General features: G+C 43.2%; 2 protein-coding genes across 7 annotated transcripts; both read left to right on the top strand.

Annotated features, from left to right (window-relative positions):
* The first annotated feature begins 236 nt into the window (after positions 1-236).
* Positions 237-2,935, top strand: SRGN (serglycin). Its single transcript, XM_030031473.2, has 3 exons — positions 237-406; positions 2,255-2,402; positions 2,587-2,935. The coding sequence occupies exons 1-3, from the start codon at positions 316-318 to the stop codon at positions 2,798-2,800; spliced, it is 453 nt and encodes a 150-aa protein (XP_029887333.1). The 5' UTR covers positions 237-315; the 3' UTR covers positions 2,801-2,935.
* A 587-nt stretch (positions 2,936-3,522) lies between these two features.
* On the top strand, positions 3,523-17,678 carry VPS26A (VPS26, retromer complex component A). Of its 6 annotated transcripts, XR_005933523.1 has the most exons (11): positions 6,539-6,628; positions 6,943-7,092; positions 9,417-9,492; positions 11,739-11,895; positions 12,378-12,542; positions 13,009-13,115; positions 14,228-14,296; positions 14,866-15,008; positions 15,909-16,033; positions 16,134-16,180; positions 16,953-17,678. XR_005933523.1 is itself a non-coding variant. In XM_041127233.1 (10 exons), exons 1-9 carry the CDS (start codon positions 6,554-6,556, stop codon positions 16,020-16,022), a joined length of 1,056 nt encoding a protein of 351 aa, XP_040983167.1. In that variant the 5' UTR covers positions 6,539-6,553; the 3' UTR covers positions 16,023-16,033; positions 16,134-17,678. The 6 variants fall into 6 exon arrangements, 4 of the variants coding, with proteins under 4 accessions (XP_029886532.1, XP_040983167.1, XP_029886531.1 ...); XR_005933522.1 differs by having other exon boundaries at positions 15,909-16,180; XM_041127233.1 differs by having other exon boundaries at positions 16,134-17,678.
* The last annotated feature ends 186 nt before the right edge of the window (positions 17,679-17,864 follow it).

The raw sequence follows: 17,864 nt of genomic DNA, 5'->3' as shown, positions 1-17,864 counted from the left end.
GCAGGATGCACGCCTGGACCACAAGCTGCTGGCAGCACACGCCTTCAGTCGGGCTGGTTGGTCCCGGGTTTGCTTTTCTCCTCGGGCGAAACTGGAGATGAAGACAGTGGGGATTTTTGTTTTTTGGAGTGATGAAGGCCGGGAGGCCAGAGCACTGGGCTTTTCTGTACATCTCACCCCCGTCAATCAGGAAGCGGTGACGCAGGTTATGGGTTGGGTTTGAGGTTTTGGAAACCTTTTCTAAAAGTCGATCTCCTCGCCCCGTCGTATTTCTGAAGTGTGAAGCCGTGGTGAAGGCTGGTGCTGAGCAGGGGGATGCCGGCCAAAATGCAGCTCCTTATCAGATGTAATGGGAGGATTTTCCTGGCTATTTGTTTAATCCTCTTTGTGGGATACACAGCACAAGGTAAAACGGGGCGGTTGTTCTCTCGGTAATCCTCTTTCTGGGCTATGCAGTGTAGGCCAAGTAGGCAGCCTCCGAATTTTTCAAACTGACCTTCTTCTATGGGTAATGAGATCTACTCAGAAAACCTGTTTTGCTAACATTTCATTTTCTGGAGGGGGAATGGTAAGAAAAGGTGCTTTTTGGAAGTGAAGCATTGCTGCATCCCTTTCCCAGCCCCTATGAGAAAAAAGACTTCATAAAATATGTTGTTGTATGTGTGTATATTTTTAATCCATATATTTCAATATATATATATTTTTTAACCGGCCCTTTCATAGCAGTCCGGTTACTACTGTTACTCAGTTATGTAGTTACAGACAAGAGTATGTAACAGTTCCCATGTCATAACTACTACGCTCTACTTTCTTGGGAGGGCAGGAAAGGAAACTAGTTGTAAGTATGAGGAAATTAAACGGTTTATTCGGTACAATATTGCAACACGCAGCACTAAAACAACTAAAAGGAAATGTTGATTCATTATGACATGTACCCTGTGGATTCGTTTCTTCTGAAGGAGAAGTGCTTTTCAAGCACATAGAGTGTAATTTGTCCCCAAACCAAGGCTGTGATAGTGATAGGCTTTCATTATGTATCTACCACTTGGAGGCTGATCTTTGAGGGATTATGGCCTGCTTTTTACCTTGTTTATTTGCAAATTATTCAGCTACAGTTGTTTATTTTGTTGCCACTGTTATTATTAAAAACCTTCTTAATAATATGCTAAGAGAAGAAAATAAGTATGAAAAAGGAACACGCTGTAAAAGAAGCAGGAAATGATACCTGTGAGATCTTTTTTCTCTTACAGAAGAGTGTAGGAGGTAGCTGAAAGTCATCTAGTACATTATGGAAATATATAGGGCAATAGAGAAGTGTAATTACAGAAAAGTATTCCCAAGAAACCGAGAAAAAATAGATAAAAATGCCAACAGGGGGAGAACGCGCCAGGAGGCTTCAGAACAAATTAATTAAATGAGACCAAGAGGGAGGACGAAATGCCAATGTTATTATCTTTACTATGCAATCGTTATTTTCTCCTTCTGGTATTTTTTGAAGACCCGCTTTTCAGCGACAGCCCTGATCAGGCACCTGGGGGGCACCAGAACTGAAACTGTGGGTTTACGTAACCCCGAGTCATGTCTAGCAGATGCCTGAACTGTCTCTCCTCCGTCGACGTGCTCCAAGAGCCTACGTAATCCCCAAATCTGCTCCCACGGCAGGTGGCTCTTGGCACACCTTGAGTTTCTGACCTCCCCACCAAAACTCCCCACCGTTGAACTTGAAGGCGCTGAGCTGAGGCACAAAAAGCCAAAGCAGAGTTGGCTCTGACCCTCGCTGGAGCCAACAGAAAAAGGGGAGGGCATAGGAGCCAGCTCCCCACTGGGGTGGCTTGTCCCCAGGAGATTTGAGATACCTCCACCACCTTCAGGGAGAGCTGCAGGTGGCCGAGCCCAGAGGTCCCCCATGGACATGCCATGCCCCAAGCTGGGGATGAGCCCTGCTGTGACATCGGCGCAAGGCGGTGGTTTCCCACGGGGTTTCCATTTCTAATTCCCGTGGACTTTCCGGTGCCGTGTGTGACAGATGCACCCGATGCCTCTGATAGCGAAGATGTCACTTAGGCTATCAGTAGCTATTTAAAAAAAGGCTTCAGGGTTAATTTAGTTTTCGGCAGTTGAGCAATCAGGGCCACACAAATTACTTTCTTCCGCTCCTTTGCTCCTTTAAGCTTTACTAGGTGCTCATAAAGTTAATAGGTCCTGGTGAGTAATGTCCTGGTCCCAGTGAATAACGCAGGGCTGATTTGATCAGGTGCTCCGGCGCAGAAGGCAAGGTACAAGAGAGTGAGGTGCCGACCCGACGCCTGGTCCGCTAACTGCATCGAAGAGAAGGGGCCCTGGTTTCACATGCCCACCGGCGGAGCCAACAGGATCCTTCCTCCCATGGCAGACCCGTCCCTGTAAGTTCATTTGCCACATGTTTGCCATTAATGCTAGCACCCAAAAATGTCCGGTATTCCTGTCTCGACAGTCCTGTCGCAGCGTGGCTCACCCATGGGAACGTGGGGCTTCAGTGTGTTCACTTAAGAGATAATAAACAAAATAATAAATTTGGAGTAAACTAGCTGCCGCTCTGCATTTCAGGATGAAGCGATACCAGGAGCTGGGCGACATATTCCCACTCTCAGACGAGGAGTCCGGCTCTGGGTCCGACGTCGCGGTGGAAGCGGAGCCAGCCTCCGGGTCGGGTCTTGGCGATGGCGACAGCTTCTCCGAAGCGAAGCTGCCCGTCTTCTTAGCGGGCCCACGAGGTAGCAAGCTGAAGCAAAAACTAACGGAGGAGGATCTGCTCCTGTAGGGCTGGAGACATCGGCCTCCTCGTGCCGCCGGTGGCCTCCCTCGCCTTCCGCGCCCCCTCCCCAGCGCCTGACCCGATGCGAGGGCCACGAAGCCGTTTCAAACCAACTCCGAAGCAATAAAAACTTTGCCTTAAGATCTTTATTGCTTTCACTCACCAAAAAAAAAAAAAAAAAAATAATCTTTGTTCGGTCTGAACTCGCTCTTTGCTTTTTGCGGGTGGGCCACCCATCCCGATCGGGGGAGGGAAAACGGGTTTCGGTGCCCCTGCCTGATCTGTGCGGATGTTACCGTGCTCCAGGGGTAATAAATTAAAAACCTTTGCGTGGCGGGAGCCTCCTTCCCCTTTTACAAAATCAGGTAAAATCCGCCCGAGCGGCTGCCTCGCCCCGGGCTTGCTCGCGTTTCCCTAAAAAGCACAAAAACCTCGCAAAAACGTTTTGGCACCACAAACGTTTCTTTCCTGTCAGCGACAACCGCTCCCCCCCGCCGCCCCTCCCCACGGCTCCGCGCTGCTGCCGCCTCCCGCCCGCTAGGCGGCGCCCTCCCGCCGCGCCGCGCATGCGCCGCCCCCCCCTGCCTCGGACACCACCCCCCCCCCCCCCCCCGCCCCCGGGCCTGCCCTCGGCGGGGACGGAGCGGGAGGGCGGCGGCGGCAAGGCGGAGTAGGGATGGGAGGGAGGGAGCGGTCACGTGCGGCGGGGGTGGGGGGGGGCGTGGCGTGGCGGGCTGTAAGGTCACATGACAGGGGCGCGGGCCGGGGTGGCTGGTGCTGGTGGCGCGCGGGGCGGGAGTCGGCCGCGGAGGGGCACGCATCATGGTGAGTGCGGGAGGGGCGGCCGGTACGCGGGGGGGGGGGGGGGCCGTTACCCGCCAACCGTCGCTCCGCGCGCGCGTCTCTCCCCCCCCCCCCCCCCCCGCCCCCCCGCGCCTTTCGTCGCCTGAGGCGGCGGCCTCGGCTGGGCCGGGCGGTGCCTCGTTCCCTCCCCACCTGTGGCTCCGGGCTGTGCGTGAGGAGAACCGCCCCGCCGGGCGCGGGCCGTTGTTTTTTCCCTTCGCCCCCGGAGAGCCCGGTGACATACACGCCCCTACTCCCCCCACCCCGCGCCTCCCGCTGCCGGCTTGGCCGCCCCCTTCCCCGGCCTGCGTCAGGCCGCCCGGCTCGCCCCGAGCTGCGCCCGGGCCTGGCGGTGGCCGAGGCCGCTCCGCGCCGGGTAGGGTCGCCCCGGGGAGGGCCTCCCCCCCCCCCCCCCCCACCTTGCGGGATCCTCTGGTGTGCGGGGCGGGCTCGGGGGAGAGCTGGCAAAACAGCAGGGGCCGAGAGAGCGAAAAACTAAAGGTTTGGGGTGTTTTTTAATACAAACATTTTATGGGTTAGGGGTTGGGGTGTTCCCCTGCTTCTCCTCCGCGCGCACGTGCCCTCGGCAATGCGGGGTTTAGTCATGAAACTCGGCTTCCATTTTTCCTACAGCGCTGCTGGCGGGGAGGCTTTGGGGAAAGTGCATGTGATAGTCCTGGAAACATCGGTAAATCTTTCAGCGGTGCCGTAAGGCAGCGCTTAAAATGACAGCAGTCGGTCGTAATCCTTCAGGGCTGGTGAAATAGTGGCCACTTTGCGCTTAGCAGGCTTGGCCTAGGCAAAGTGCTTGGTGTGCTGTGATGGCTAGATTTAAAAAAAATAGGTGTTTTAAAGAATCAGCTAGATCAATGCACTTTGGGTTTCTGAAGCGTGTGGATTCCTTAACGTGTGTCTCTATCTCTGTTGGTCATGCAGAAGCTTTTTAGGGCTCTGTGTGAAGCTGAGGCTGGGATTTCTGCACCGTTTATCAGCTGCTGGGAGTCCTACGAGTCCTTTAGTACAGCTATAACACATAAGGACTGAATGCAGATTGATTTTGGTCCTGATGTAGCAAAATCTTCGGTGTCTGTCTGCTGCATGAAATCAAGAACGTAGCCTAGCATTTGGCCAGTTTCTGAAGACCTTAGTTCTCTGTCTTCATTTTCTTAAGCTGTAACATAATAAGCCATATGATGGCTTCTTAAAATACTTCTTGTTTTGCATAGTTTCCCCGCAGCAGTATCTTCGATGGCAACTGGAGGAGATACCAGCTGTTGATATCTTTATTCCGTATGTTCTTGTCCTCTCTGGATGAGATTATGGCTAATCTCTAAGGGGTGCAGTTGAAATATTCATACGCAGTGTCTTGAAGTGATGTGTTAGCAATGTTAGGTCTGGCTGACTGTTTTAAGTGATGGTACAACTTCATAATTTGGAAGGTGCTGTGAGAGCATCTTGTTTAATATTTACTTAAAGGTAATGTGCTTCCTTGTTTATTGTGGGGGGGGGAAGTATAAGGCTAATCTGGAAAATGAGTACAGTTTCTAAGGAAGAAATATGGGCATGCTCAAAAGTAACTTGTGTAACAGTTTAAAACAGCCTAAAGATCTGGAATTCGTGTTGAAACTTTTTTCTTTCTCTCTTGCCCTTCCCCAGGAGCCAAAAATCAAGAATGGTTCTAGTGTGCAGTCATGGGAAAAAAAAAAAAAAAAAAAAAAAAATCTTGTTTCAGGAGTTAATGTGAATATGTGCTTGGCAGAGACTTGGAAAACTGTTTGGTCTTGCGTTTGACTGCTTTGTTGGTCATCTGTTTCTGCTTTCCTCTGAGAATGTGAAGTAGATATAACTAGGTTTCAGAGTAATAGGCATCTTTGTGGCTTGAACTAGGGCTGCTTGCTATCTGAACAAATACAAAGTCAGTTTAGTCTTGTGTGAATCGCTGTTTTATAGCTCAAGCTTGCACCATGTCTTTGACTTGTAGGGGTGAGCAAAAAGTCAGTCAATGTTCCTACTGCTAAGCAGTAGCATGCAGATCAAACTTTCTTCTAGGCTTTTTGTTATTAATGCTGCATTTCAAACTTCAGGTCCCCAGGAGGTCTTGAAATGTGTTCTTACTCAATTTTGGATATTGAATTGGTGAAGTGAGAATGACTGTTTTATGTATACCAAATTGAAGTGGATCCAGTTGAAGTGGGTGCTCTCGTTGAGAACATAGTGTAATTTCTCCAAAAAACCCCAAATCACACTGAATTAGTGAGGTGTTGTCTGCTTTAGTACATCAAAGCAGATTAGTGCCTAATTCTTAGGAGAAAATGTTGGCTTTTGTACTAATCTTGTTGAGTTTCCCATAGAGTCACTAATATGTTTTGAAACTTGTAAGAAATGTTTGTGCAAGGTCAAAGGATGATCTCTCCTAGTTTCTCGTGTTTGGTGCTGGTCAAAAGTTTGTGCCTAGGGAATGCTGTTGTAAGGTGAGGACAAACGTTTGATGCTCGTAGTGGATTGGTGCCTGGAGCAATATCATGGGTAAACTTGTAACATCCACTCTATCTGATGGCAGAGTTGTGTAGCTGAGGTAGATTGTATGAGGAACTGCTGCCTCTTGAACCTGCTAGTGCTTTCTTTATTTGCCAAGAGAACTATGGGGCGTAGAAAGAGGCAGCAAATAAAAGTCCCTATTCCCCTTCACCAGCCAGGGGGATGCTTTAGGCCTTGTATTATATCCCCTGTTTTCTCTTTTCACCCTAATTTGCTCTGCTATTCCTCTTACTTCAGATCATCCTTGTTACTGCTGTTTATGCTGTAAGTTATAGTGGATATAAAGCAATACATGTTTTTTTTGGCATAATAGCTCAAATCTTAAACCAGATGGAATAAATTTGTTAAAAATAATTTTTTTTTAAGTGTGGTTTAAAAATGATTATGTTTTTTAAGGTGAAATCAGCGATTGGAAACTTTGCAGTGACAGAAACTGAAGTTGTGCTTGCAACAGTAATGTTTTAAATATTAATTAGTATTTTAGTGTAGTTGTAATAATGGTAATTATGCTGTGTACTTTTTTATAAACATTAGATATATTGTAAGAGCTGTCACTGCTTGTTCCTGACCTAATTTCAATTATTTGCTAGATGAACAACTGTCTTTTGTCATCGCTATTTCTTGGGTCTCTAATACATTAATGGCTTTGTAACTTCATGGGAGCACAAATGTTTTTCCCCGATGTATAGTGTACAGCTGCAAGTAAATGCTACATTTAAAATGGAGTGTCCACTGTGTAGTAACTTATCTAATTCTTGTCATTCCAGAGTTTTCTTGGAGGCTTTTTTGGTCCTGTTTGTGAGATTGATGTTATTCTTAATGATGCTGAAACACGAAAAACAGCGGAAATCAAAACAGAAGATGGTAAAGTAGAAAAGCATTTTCTCTTCTATGATGGAGAATCTGTTTCGGGAAAGGTAATTTTTTTTTTAAGTGACTATTAATTACTGTACTGATTCTGGCATGCAAATGCCTGTAGGAAGGTAAATGAAAACCCGATACAAGCAAGAGCTGCAATTTCAGCATGTGTTGTTATTCAAAGAGGAAACAGTGTTTTCCTATATATGGTCTTTTTAACCATAGTCATTCAGGCAACTGATAAAACTGAATGTTTTGAATAGTAGCTGTTTATTTGTTTCCAGTCATCTTGTATTTATGAATAAGATTTTTGTGCAACCATGTGCAATCCTATCATTGCTTCTGACAAGAAAACTATTCCAAACTGGATCCCCCTGCTTCCCCTTGAACTCCAAAATCCACAACCCACCATATATAACAGTAATTTTTGGCTGGTGCAGCTAACTTGCTTTGCATACCCTGAAGCTAAGCCTTGCGTTTCATGCCCTGAAGTGGTTTCTGGAATTGCATCAGAGGAGCAACATATGAAGTTTAGCTGGCTGCTGAGTCAACAAGAGTTTTTCTTTCTGGGGGGGGGGGGGGGGGGGGGAAGATGAGATTGCCAGAGGGATTTCTCTACTCTGGGTATTGCACCTAGGAACTCCTTGCCATCACTCTGGTTTTACTGGAGCCATTCTCACTCTCTGAATATTTCTGTTATGATTCACTTTTCCTTCAAAAAACTTGAGCCAGGTATTGGGTTCTGAGATTGACTTCTAAATACCTACTTCGATCTTGACTTGCCTATTGTCACTGGGCGTCTTACTGCTCTTAAGATACGTTTCCATGCTAAGATCTTGGTTCTCTAGAAAGATCTGTTCAGGGATGTGAAACTCTCTCACAAGATGGGCCTCAAACTCAGGACTGAGGGAACTAGTTTTCTTATGTTCACTGGCCTGAGTGCTTCTCGCTTGTATCAGTGACGCCTGAGAGGTGCCTGGTGAGTTTTGGCTAACACAAGCTCAGTGGGATGAGGAGGTCTGGAAGACCAGTAATTTATTGGACAACTTCCCTCTACCTCTTTCCTCCTTTTCACCACAAAGTTAGATTATTCAAGTGGTTTACTTCCTACTCGGATATCAATGACATACTGGATTTTAAGGTACAGGAATTTCTCTGGTCATCACTACCTTGTAAGAAAACATATATGCTTAATATTTACATGTTTCTGTAGAAAATAACCTTATGGGATCTTTTCTTGTGAGATGAAGTCTGTTTGTTAGAATCAAATTCACAAATGAAGATCTTGATACTAGGTTTCATTATCTGTTATTTTTCATTGACTTCTCTAACATCAATACTTAGTTATCTGCTGAGGAAGGAACTTAAGTTCACTTGACTTGAAAGGAATGCATCTCATGGCAGTTCTTTTTTGGACTTCCAAATGTGACTGTCAGAAGATGCTTTGAAGCTCTCTGCATTCAAAGATGGGAAGAGGGTCATGACTGGCTTAGGTGAGCTCTGCTTAAGCTCTGGCTTGGATTCTTAATTTTGGGACTCGAAAGTTTCAAGCTTAATTATTAAATTCAGTCTTATGGATGATTAGTTTTTTCTTAAATGCTTTAGTGGTGCCTTGGTAATGCTGTCCTGGTTTCGGCTAGGATAGAGTTAATTTTCTTTCTAGTAGCTTGTGTAGTGTTATGTTTTGGATTCAGTATGAGAATAATGTTGATAACACCCTGATGTTTTCAGCTGTTGCTAAGTAGTGTTTATACCAAGTCACGGATTTTTCAGCTTCTCATGCCCAGCCAGCAAGAAGGCTGGAGGGGCACAAGAAGTTGGGAGGGGACACAGCCAGGGCAGCTGACCCAAACTGGCCAAAGGGGTATTCCATACCATGTGACGTCATGCCCAGTATATAAACTGGGGGGAGCTGGCCTGGGGGATCGTTGCTCAAGAACTAACTGGGCATCGGTCGGCAAGTGGTGAGCAATTGCATTGTTCATCACTTGTTTTGTATATTCCAATCCTTTTGTTATTATTGTAATTTTATTATTGTTACTATTATAATTATTAGTTTCTTCCTTTCTGTCCTATTAAACTGTTCTTATCTCAGCCCACAAGTTTACCTTTTTCCTACCAATGCTCTCCCCCATTCCACTGGGTGGGTGGGGGGAGTGAGTGAGCAGCTGTGTGGTGCGTAGTTGCTGGCTGGGGTTAAACCATGACAAATGCTTAATTTCATAATCAGCTGTTTGATTTGGCTGCTTTCAAGCTCAGGTAGTGCTTGAAGAGGTCTCAGTTTTCATAGGCAAGTGGTAATATTTTTTCCTTTTTAGTGAGATCATGTATTAGAGTGAAAGTGTTGAAAAAATTTAACTGGTGGGTTTTTTTGCCTTGGTAGGTGAACGTCTCCATTAAGCCGCATGGGAAGAGACTAGAGCACCAAGGAATTAGAATTGAATTTGTAGGACAAATTGGTGAGTTTAAGCTTTAAAGGGGATGTTAGGTGCATGTGGTTTATGGAACTTGGCACTTACGGCTGTCAGCAGTTTGGCTCAAACATTGCAACCTGATTGGGTTAGTGGATGACGAGTGCCAAAGGAAGATTATATCCTCCTTATTTTAATGCAAGTGATGCGCTAATTTGTGCTAGTCAGAAAGTCATTGGGAAGGAAGACATGTACACGTGAGGGATGGTGAGTATTCTATCTGTCTCAGACTGGTTAAAAGTTTGATTAAGAACCACTAGAGATTTCTGAAAGCTACACTTGCGCTCTTTAGTTCTGGCTCTGAAAGAGAAGAGGCATAGAAAAGAAATGATGTGACAGCCTATAGCAAAATACTTCTAAAATTTTTTGGTGGTTGGTTTTCTAAAACCTAGTTTTATACTGTTAACATAAACCAGTATTGATGCTTCAGAGGTTTTCTGTGCTTTTTAGCAAAATAGTATGGTATTGACATTAAAAATGTAATTTTCCTATAACTGTATCTAAGTCTGGTTAGATGTGAACTATGAAGAATCTTGGTCTCATCTAACTTCTTTTTACCAGTCAAGGTAATCTCTCTGCACCTTTAGGCTGATACTAAAATTCCTTCCCTGTCTGTTAGAGGGTTGTTTGCGTTATTGTCCCCCTTGGAAGTAAGTATTCAGGTTTCAGCCTCATACAATTGACTTTGATTGGATTTCACAAATTCTCTAGTTCTGATCAGTCAGTAGGCTCCAGTACTTCGTGTTTGAACTGTTACGTAGCAGATATGACTGAGTTCTGATGCCTGCTGCTTTATGCTTTCAGGTTTTGATCAGTGGGGCTGAAAAAGCAAACTTTCAGAATAAAGCAGTACTGTGATGGGTATGACGCATTTAGAGGCAGGAAAAACATAGAGCTCACGTATGTCAGTTTCATTTAGTCTGTTGCCTTCTAGTAGCTGTACAGGCTGTTCTTCATTTATTCTGAAGTATAAATTTTATTCTCTGATGACTTTAATTTGATGTAATGTTGCTTGAATTTTGCATGTTTCTGGGACTTTCTGTTGTGCTACTGTTTAGAAGTCCTCAGTTATGCAGAAGTGGTTTAAGTACTGCTTTTTGTACTTGTCCATGTTTTCTTGCATCCTTTCAAGTTTTAATACAGTAACACAAAAAGCATCACAGTAGTGTGATTTGTCTCTGTACTAGTTGGAGACTAGCGCCAGCTGCATGTCAAAGATGTATTTTAAACCAGCTCTTCAGAGTACAACTTTTCTGACTGGCACAAAAAGTATTGGATATGCAACAGTAAATAAACTTTGTATTATATCAATGCTTGTCATAGCAAACAAAGTACACCTTACATAATTTGCAGTCATATTAGAAAATAAGCAGTTATTAGTTATTGTCATTTTCTACCAAACTGGCAATGATAAACTGTGGAGTTGGTGTGTTTAGTTCATTTATTCTCTTCTGAAAAGCTTCAGTATGTGTAAAACCAACTACCACTAATGTTCTTAGCTGATACTTTCAGTTGTGAATTGTAGAGGACCTTGTTTCTATATACTAAAGTGTTTGGATTTTTTTATGGTAATGTTAATTTTTTCTAACTTTCTAAGTTTTTATCTCAGTGGGAATTACATGGCATGGATCTAATGAATAATAGTGACACTGGTCTGGGGACTGGACATGCTGTTGCTGTGAAACTGGTGTGTCTATGCTTATGTATTAAGAACTTGTTTCCAAATGACTGACTTAGACCACTGGTCATAATAAGCCATTTGATTGTAGACTAGTAGTAATAATAAACCATTTGATAGGTGGTGTTAATCTGCAGGAGACCAGTTGGAATCACTGGCCTGTCCTAAATGAGCCAGTCTTGCTGTTGCTTAGGTTTTATCCCTTCAGCAAGAAATGCTGGAAGCCAAAATTGGACAATGCTAATTACAGAGAATGCAAGGCAAGAAGTACTTATTAAAGCTAGCTAAACTGTCAGTAAAAAAAGATGCCATGCTAGTAAAGCTTCAAATATGTATTCTGTTCATTGCAGTTAGCTCTTTAGGAATGCTTACTGTAGGTTGCTGAAACTGAAGATAGCTTTGAAAAACTGGGTAAAACATTTGGTCAAATACGTGTAACAAATCAAATTAATCGCTTCTGTTGTCCTCTCCCACCTGCTTCTGCCAAATTGGAGACAGTTTTGTTTGCTAAAAATAAATACTGAAACATGTTTTCCTTCAAATTCCTCAACTTTAGAACTCTTCAATGACAAAAGCAATACCCATGAATTTGTAAACTTAGTGAAAGAACTGGCCTTACCCGGAGAACTGACCCAAAGCAGAAGCTATGACTTTGAATTCATGCAGGTTGAAAAGCCATATGAATCCTACATCGGTGCCAATGTCAGACTGAGGTTTGTAACTGTTAAGCTTTCTCTTCTCTCCTTTCCTCCCCTGCAGAAAATTAATAGTTTAGCAATTATGCTGCCCCCCTCCACTTCCTCCTTTTGCATTTCACATCAGACATGTAACAGCCAGTAGCTGGTGTGTGTTGATTGGAGTTGTTGAGATTGTGTTATAATGTAGCCTTTTCTACTTTAATTAGAATTGCTCAGTGTTGTTTGTATAGATAAAATTCTTTCATTTCAATCAAATGAAAACAGTTTGGGTCTTTCCTTTAGGAAAAAAAAAGGAAACAAAAAACGCAACGAAACAAAGCACTCCCATATTTCTACCTATAAGTGTTTCGTCTTGTATTTTGGTGTCTTATTCTTTTCTGCTTAGTCTTACGAGAATGTACTCTTGTCTTTCAAAGAATACCTGTACTTCAGAACATAAGGGCTTTTACTTATGCAATTCTGAATAATTATGGTTAACTTGGTGGCTTTCTTCCTAGGTATTTTCTAAAAGTGACAATAGTGAGACGGCTGTCAGACTTGGTGAAAGAATATGATCTGATTGTTCACCAGCTTGCTACATACCCGGACGTAAACAACTCCATTAAAATGGAAGTAGGCATTGAAGACTGTCTTCATATAGAGTTTGAATACAATAAGTCAAAGTAAGTGTCACTTAGAACAAAACACATTCAGGTAAATACCTTGGGATAAAAGGGTAGAGCATGTGATATTTGATGAACAACCTTGGCATCTGGAGACTTAAAATGTAAAGCAATAGTTTCAATGACTGTTGTGTTGAGCTGTTTGGTTACTAATTATACAATGGTCTTTTTTAGAGGAATACTTGTCTGTTCTGCCTTCAGTACTAATAGGAACGTCACTAGCAAATATTTAAGACTTGATTTCTGCATTTATGCTTTTTCAATATAACTGTAGTATTTCCTTTACTAATAATGCAATGATCGAAAGGTGCTAATTGTACTGATCTGGCTGAGATGCTTAGCTCGGCGGGGAATTAAGCTCTAAGTTAACAGGCAGATAAGGTAACTGCCTGTATAACTTGTATTCAAGAAGGTGTAAAAGTTGTGTTTATTCTTTAATGAAACCCCCTATTCTGTTCTTTTAAAGGTATCACTTAAAGGATGTGATTGTTGGAAAAATTTATTTCCTCTTAGTGAGAATAAAAATTCAGCACATGGAGTTGCAGCTGATCAAAAAGGAGATTACTGGAATTGGTAAGACAAGAAAAAGTCCAAAAGAAATGGCAACTTGTATGCTGGTTGAGCCTTATGCGAACCTGGAGAGTGAAGTCAGTAGTTGCAGCCTTGGCTAAACTAATGCTCCATGTGCTTCCTTCTCACTGGTGTTTGACTACCGTTTGCATTTTGTGCTTTGGTAATCATACTTAGTAGTCAAAACATTGTCAGTCTGTAGTGTTGTTCTGGGATTGTGACTGTTGGGCTAGCTTCGCAAACGTGAACCCTTGTAAATGGAACTTGGGCATAGATATGCAGCAGCTTAATCAGCCTTGATGGATAATGAACAAGGGTAAAGATGTAAAATGCATCCTGAAGACCCCCTTGCCTCTGCAGAGATTAGCTGGTCAAGTGGGCTTGGTGAAGATTAGCATGAATCTCTCATGTTCTAGAAATGTGTCATTTTCAGTCAGCTTAAAATGGGTATGATGGAAATACCAAGAGGCTTTGAAGCAGGAACAGCTTGATTATTGCAGATCAGGCTTGTACAGCCTGGAACTAGGAAGGCAGTAAGAGGCTGTGGCTCATGACTTCATTCCCTGGTGGCTGGGGCCTTGGTGAGCTCTTTGTGTGGAGAATAAGGAAGCTTCCATAGCAATAGAGGAAGGGCAGAAAGCTCTACTTTGTTGTTGGCTTTTGTGGCTGAATTAGGTACTCTAGTTTCTTCATCCCAGGCTCTGGAGAAAGGTGGCTTTTGTGCTGGGTGATAACCCTTCAGGTTTTCAGTCTGATCATGGCCTAGCAGTATCAGTCACTAGTGCTGCCCGCCAAACAGAACTGTTTCACGAGTCCTACCCCGCATGCTTGTCCCTTTTTTAAAGCCTGCATACCCAAGGCTCCTCTGAAGCACTGGCTGCTGCCTCTTCTGTGTCACTGTGGGGAGGAGAGAGTAAGAAACAGATGCTCTGCCTGGGAGAGGGTTCTGCTTGCTTTAGCTGTGTGTAACTTATATGCAAGACAAAGGCAAAAAACGCAGTATTGTGTAGTCTAAATGCTGCAGAGTAGAAATTGCTGTGATAAAGCTTTGATGAAGCTTTGTGAATGTTTAAAACTGAAGTGTGTGTTCTCACAGTGAAAACTTGTTTCACCAGGACCCAGTACCACAACAGAGACTGAAACCATTGCAAAGTATGAAATAATGGATGGTGCACCAGTTAAAGGTAAATAACTGTGCTTGTTTTAAAGGATAAGCATTCTGAGTTAAAACTGTATTTAAAAAAAATCTGGAGGAGAAGAGATGACTTGTATAAATTTTTCCTGGAGAAACCACACTTCTCCTTAGGTTGCTGAAATGATAGTGGATTTTCCTATTCAAAGCAGACATTTTAATTGACTTAGGACATTTCACTTCGGATCCTAGTAATTCTTACACTTATTTACCATTGGAAATTCTATGACTGATCCTTTTATCACTTTGGTTCAAGCCTGACTCAATGGTGTAGACCAGTTCTAGAGAGTTCAAGATCCTTTTGTCTTGCCTGGCTACCATGCTTCCACTGAGAAGGGGTTCCCACTTTTGATTTCACACTTGCCTCTGTTCTCAGTGTTATGTTTGTGATGGTTTTTTGGTGGTGTGGGGTTTTTTTTTTTGTTTTTGGTGTTTTTTTTTCCTTTAACCAAGAAAGGGGCACAGACAGTGCTTGGGAAACTGCCTTTATTTTGTATGTCTTCTGAAACTGCATTGATGACATCCAGTTTTAAGGAACTAATTGAAACTTTCTTTTTTAAGGTGAATCAATTCCTATAAGACTGTTCTTAGCAGGCTATGACCCAACTCCAACAATGAGGGATGTGAACAAGAAATTTTCAGTGAGGTACTTCTTGAATCTAGTGCTTGTGGATGAAGAAGACAGACGATACTTCAAACAGCAGGTATGGTCTCTAGGAATCTTGTCGCAGAATTATCTGGGCTATTGTACATGCTGCTTTGAATGTTCAGCACGTTAGAAGCCACCTGTGCTTCATGTATGGCATAAGCATTTCTGTTGGCGAGCGTATTGGAAGTTGTATAGAAAATATTAGCTTGCAAAAAGGAGCCGAGGGGGATGATGGATACTATTTCAGCAGGGATAGGATGCTCAGTGCCGTAGAACAACCTTGGATTCTGAATATCCAGACAAAACACTTTGTGGGTAAAATGAGCTACAGGTGCATTTGTTTGCTTGCTTTCTTGAACTACTGCAGATAGATTTCCCCTCCCAGCATTAGCCTGGGTTCAAAATTGCAAAATTGTAATAAGGGCCAACACATTTGACTGAAAACATAACAGAAGTTGAGGTCATGCTGAGGCAAGGAATAGTGAAAAGGGTCACTGGAATGAAGCTCTGTGGATTAGACCAGAATCTTCCTTTTAAAAAATAGACAAGGCAGCATAATTAAACATGGAAAACAAAAGGTAACTGGAGCATATAGTGCCTATGATGGGCTTTGGATTTTGAGAAAAGGAGGAAGAAAAACTTTTTGAACCCTTTAATACTATCAAAGTTGGGAATAGGATTGTTAAGCGGTGACTGCTCAAGCTTGATAATGGTAAGTGTTCAGGTAGTAACTAGATACGTAAGCTTAATTGAGTCATCTTTCTGTTACTTTCCCTGTGTGTACTGCACTGTTCTGTAAGTAATGGGGATGCAGAGTTTTTTGTGGTGTGGGGGTTTGCTGTTTCGGAGTTTTTTTTTCTCCCTCAAAGTCTCTGCCTATCAGGAACTTAAGATACTTGATGCTGCTAGCTTAATGGTAAATGGTGGTTTCAGAAGTGTTTCCTTCCTCAAATAGGAAATAATCTTATGGAGAAAAGCTCCTGAGAAGCTGAGGAAACAACGAACAAACTTTCACCAGCGATTTGAATCTCCAGAATCACAAGCATCTGCTGAGCAACCTGAGATGTGAACTGGTATAAGGTGAAAAACTTTGCGATGCTTCAGCAGGTTAAAGATGGCAGCAGCCTGTGGGAAAAGAAGGCCGAAATTCTCATTACACCTGTCTTCCTTCATCTTGCAGTGCTGCATTTACCATACTACTAAAGCGTTCTTCAGTTAAACATTCAAGTATGTATATACATTTAAAATAAAGTGCTTTCTCAAACACTGGAACTTTCTTAAGCTACTATTTTATACTGCACATTTACTTTTATTTGATAATGTTATATGCACTTGGATATGCATAAGCTTAAATCTAGTTATTTCCATGCATGGTAGGCTGGTATATTTGATTTTTGCTGATCACGTATACAGTGTAGACGAAAGCATTTCCCTCCTCTCATGTTGTTTCTTGCATGTTTCTTTCCAATGTTGCTTATTTGCATTTGTTTTGTTTTGAAACTACAGTAAGACACAGTTGACTAAATCACACTAAAAATTGAGGTGTATGGTGAATTTTTCCTATGACTTCTCATTACTATGTTAGACAGGGTTTAACTGAAACTGCATGTATATGCACTATGACTGTGATAACTGTGGAGCCTGCAGACACCTTACCAAGGTTTCTAAGAAGCTTTGAATCTGTTGGTAGCAAAGAATGTTAGGAAGCATCTTTGCCCTCCCTCCCCCAATTCTCTCTCTACCATACTTTTCTAAGCCTTTCATGTGAGTCACTCCTGACTTTTGGGAGTTTGTTGCCCGGTAACTAGTGACTGTAGAGATGTTGTCAGGATTTCACCTTCAGGTGGTGAGTGGTTAAAGTATTTGAACGTATCTATCTCTTATTGATGAAATAAATGCTGGTAACACTGATTATTTTGCAAATATGTGAAACTATGTGGTTCCTCCCGGCTTCATGCTTCCACTGTCTTCACAGTCTGTCTCCTCACTGTCCTGACAGGAGAGGCAAAACATCCTCAAAGGACGTCCTCCTCCTAGTCCATCTGGGCCTGCTTTGAGGGCAAACAAGCTTTTTGTGGTCTTCTGGAAAGGTATTTTGAAGCCAGGCAAGCCTTAAAACTGTTAAAAGCTTGCCTGGCACAGCAGATCATTTGTCTTAATCATCTCGTATGCATTTAGTCTTTGAAGAAATAGCTAAAAGGAGTTAGCCTTCATCTATTCACAACTGAGCACGTAGTCTGTTATCAGATGTGTGGCTTGGGCATAAAATGAAGCCTGCTGTGTGGAAGGCTACTTGCGCTTGTAGTTCACTTGGCCTTTAAACCAAGACTTCTCAACTCCGGTGCAAGTGTCATTGGTAACCTTACTTTATGAGTAAGTAAATAATCAAATTACATTTCTGTAAGAACTGTTTTATTACTGTGGCACTTTGATAAAGCAGACAAAGACTCTGTGTACTTTATGCTAGGATACTTCTAACGCGGATATCTTTGAATGAGAGCAAATTTAACTCCCTCATGTAAGTGCCTGTTCAGAAATTTAAAGAATAAAGTAAAAAAGCCAAATATTTTCATGGTCACTTGCATGTCGTAATCTGGAAATGATTCCAAGAGATTTTGAAAACTTGATTGTATTTAACCAGCCTCAGATTGTGCAACCATGTATAATAAACGGGAAACATACTGAGCTGCTATTTGAATTATTAAAACAGCTGTATTCTCACTAACATCTGGGTCGTCTGTGTTGATTGGCTCTGCCCCTCGCAGCCGCAGCGCCCGTTGCTTCAGGATCCCCGTTAACGAGCGCACCAGGCTGCAGAGGGACGGAGGTGCCTCTCACGCCGTCTCTGCCCCGTAGCGCCGGTCCCGGTCCCGGTCCCGGTCCCGCAGGCCGCCGGTAGCCGGGGGGGGGG

The sequence above is a fragment of the Aquila chrysaetos genome, chromosome 11, assembly GCF_900496995.4.
Source record: "Aquila chrysaetos chrysaetos chromosome 11, bAquChr1.4, whole genome shotgun sequence".
Taxonomy (NCBI): domain Eukaryota; kingdom Metazoa; phylum Chordata; class Aves; order Accipitriformes; family Accipitridae; genus Aquila; species Aquila chrysaetos.
This window is presented reverse-complemented; position numbering and strand designations above follow the sequence as displayed.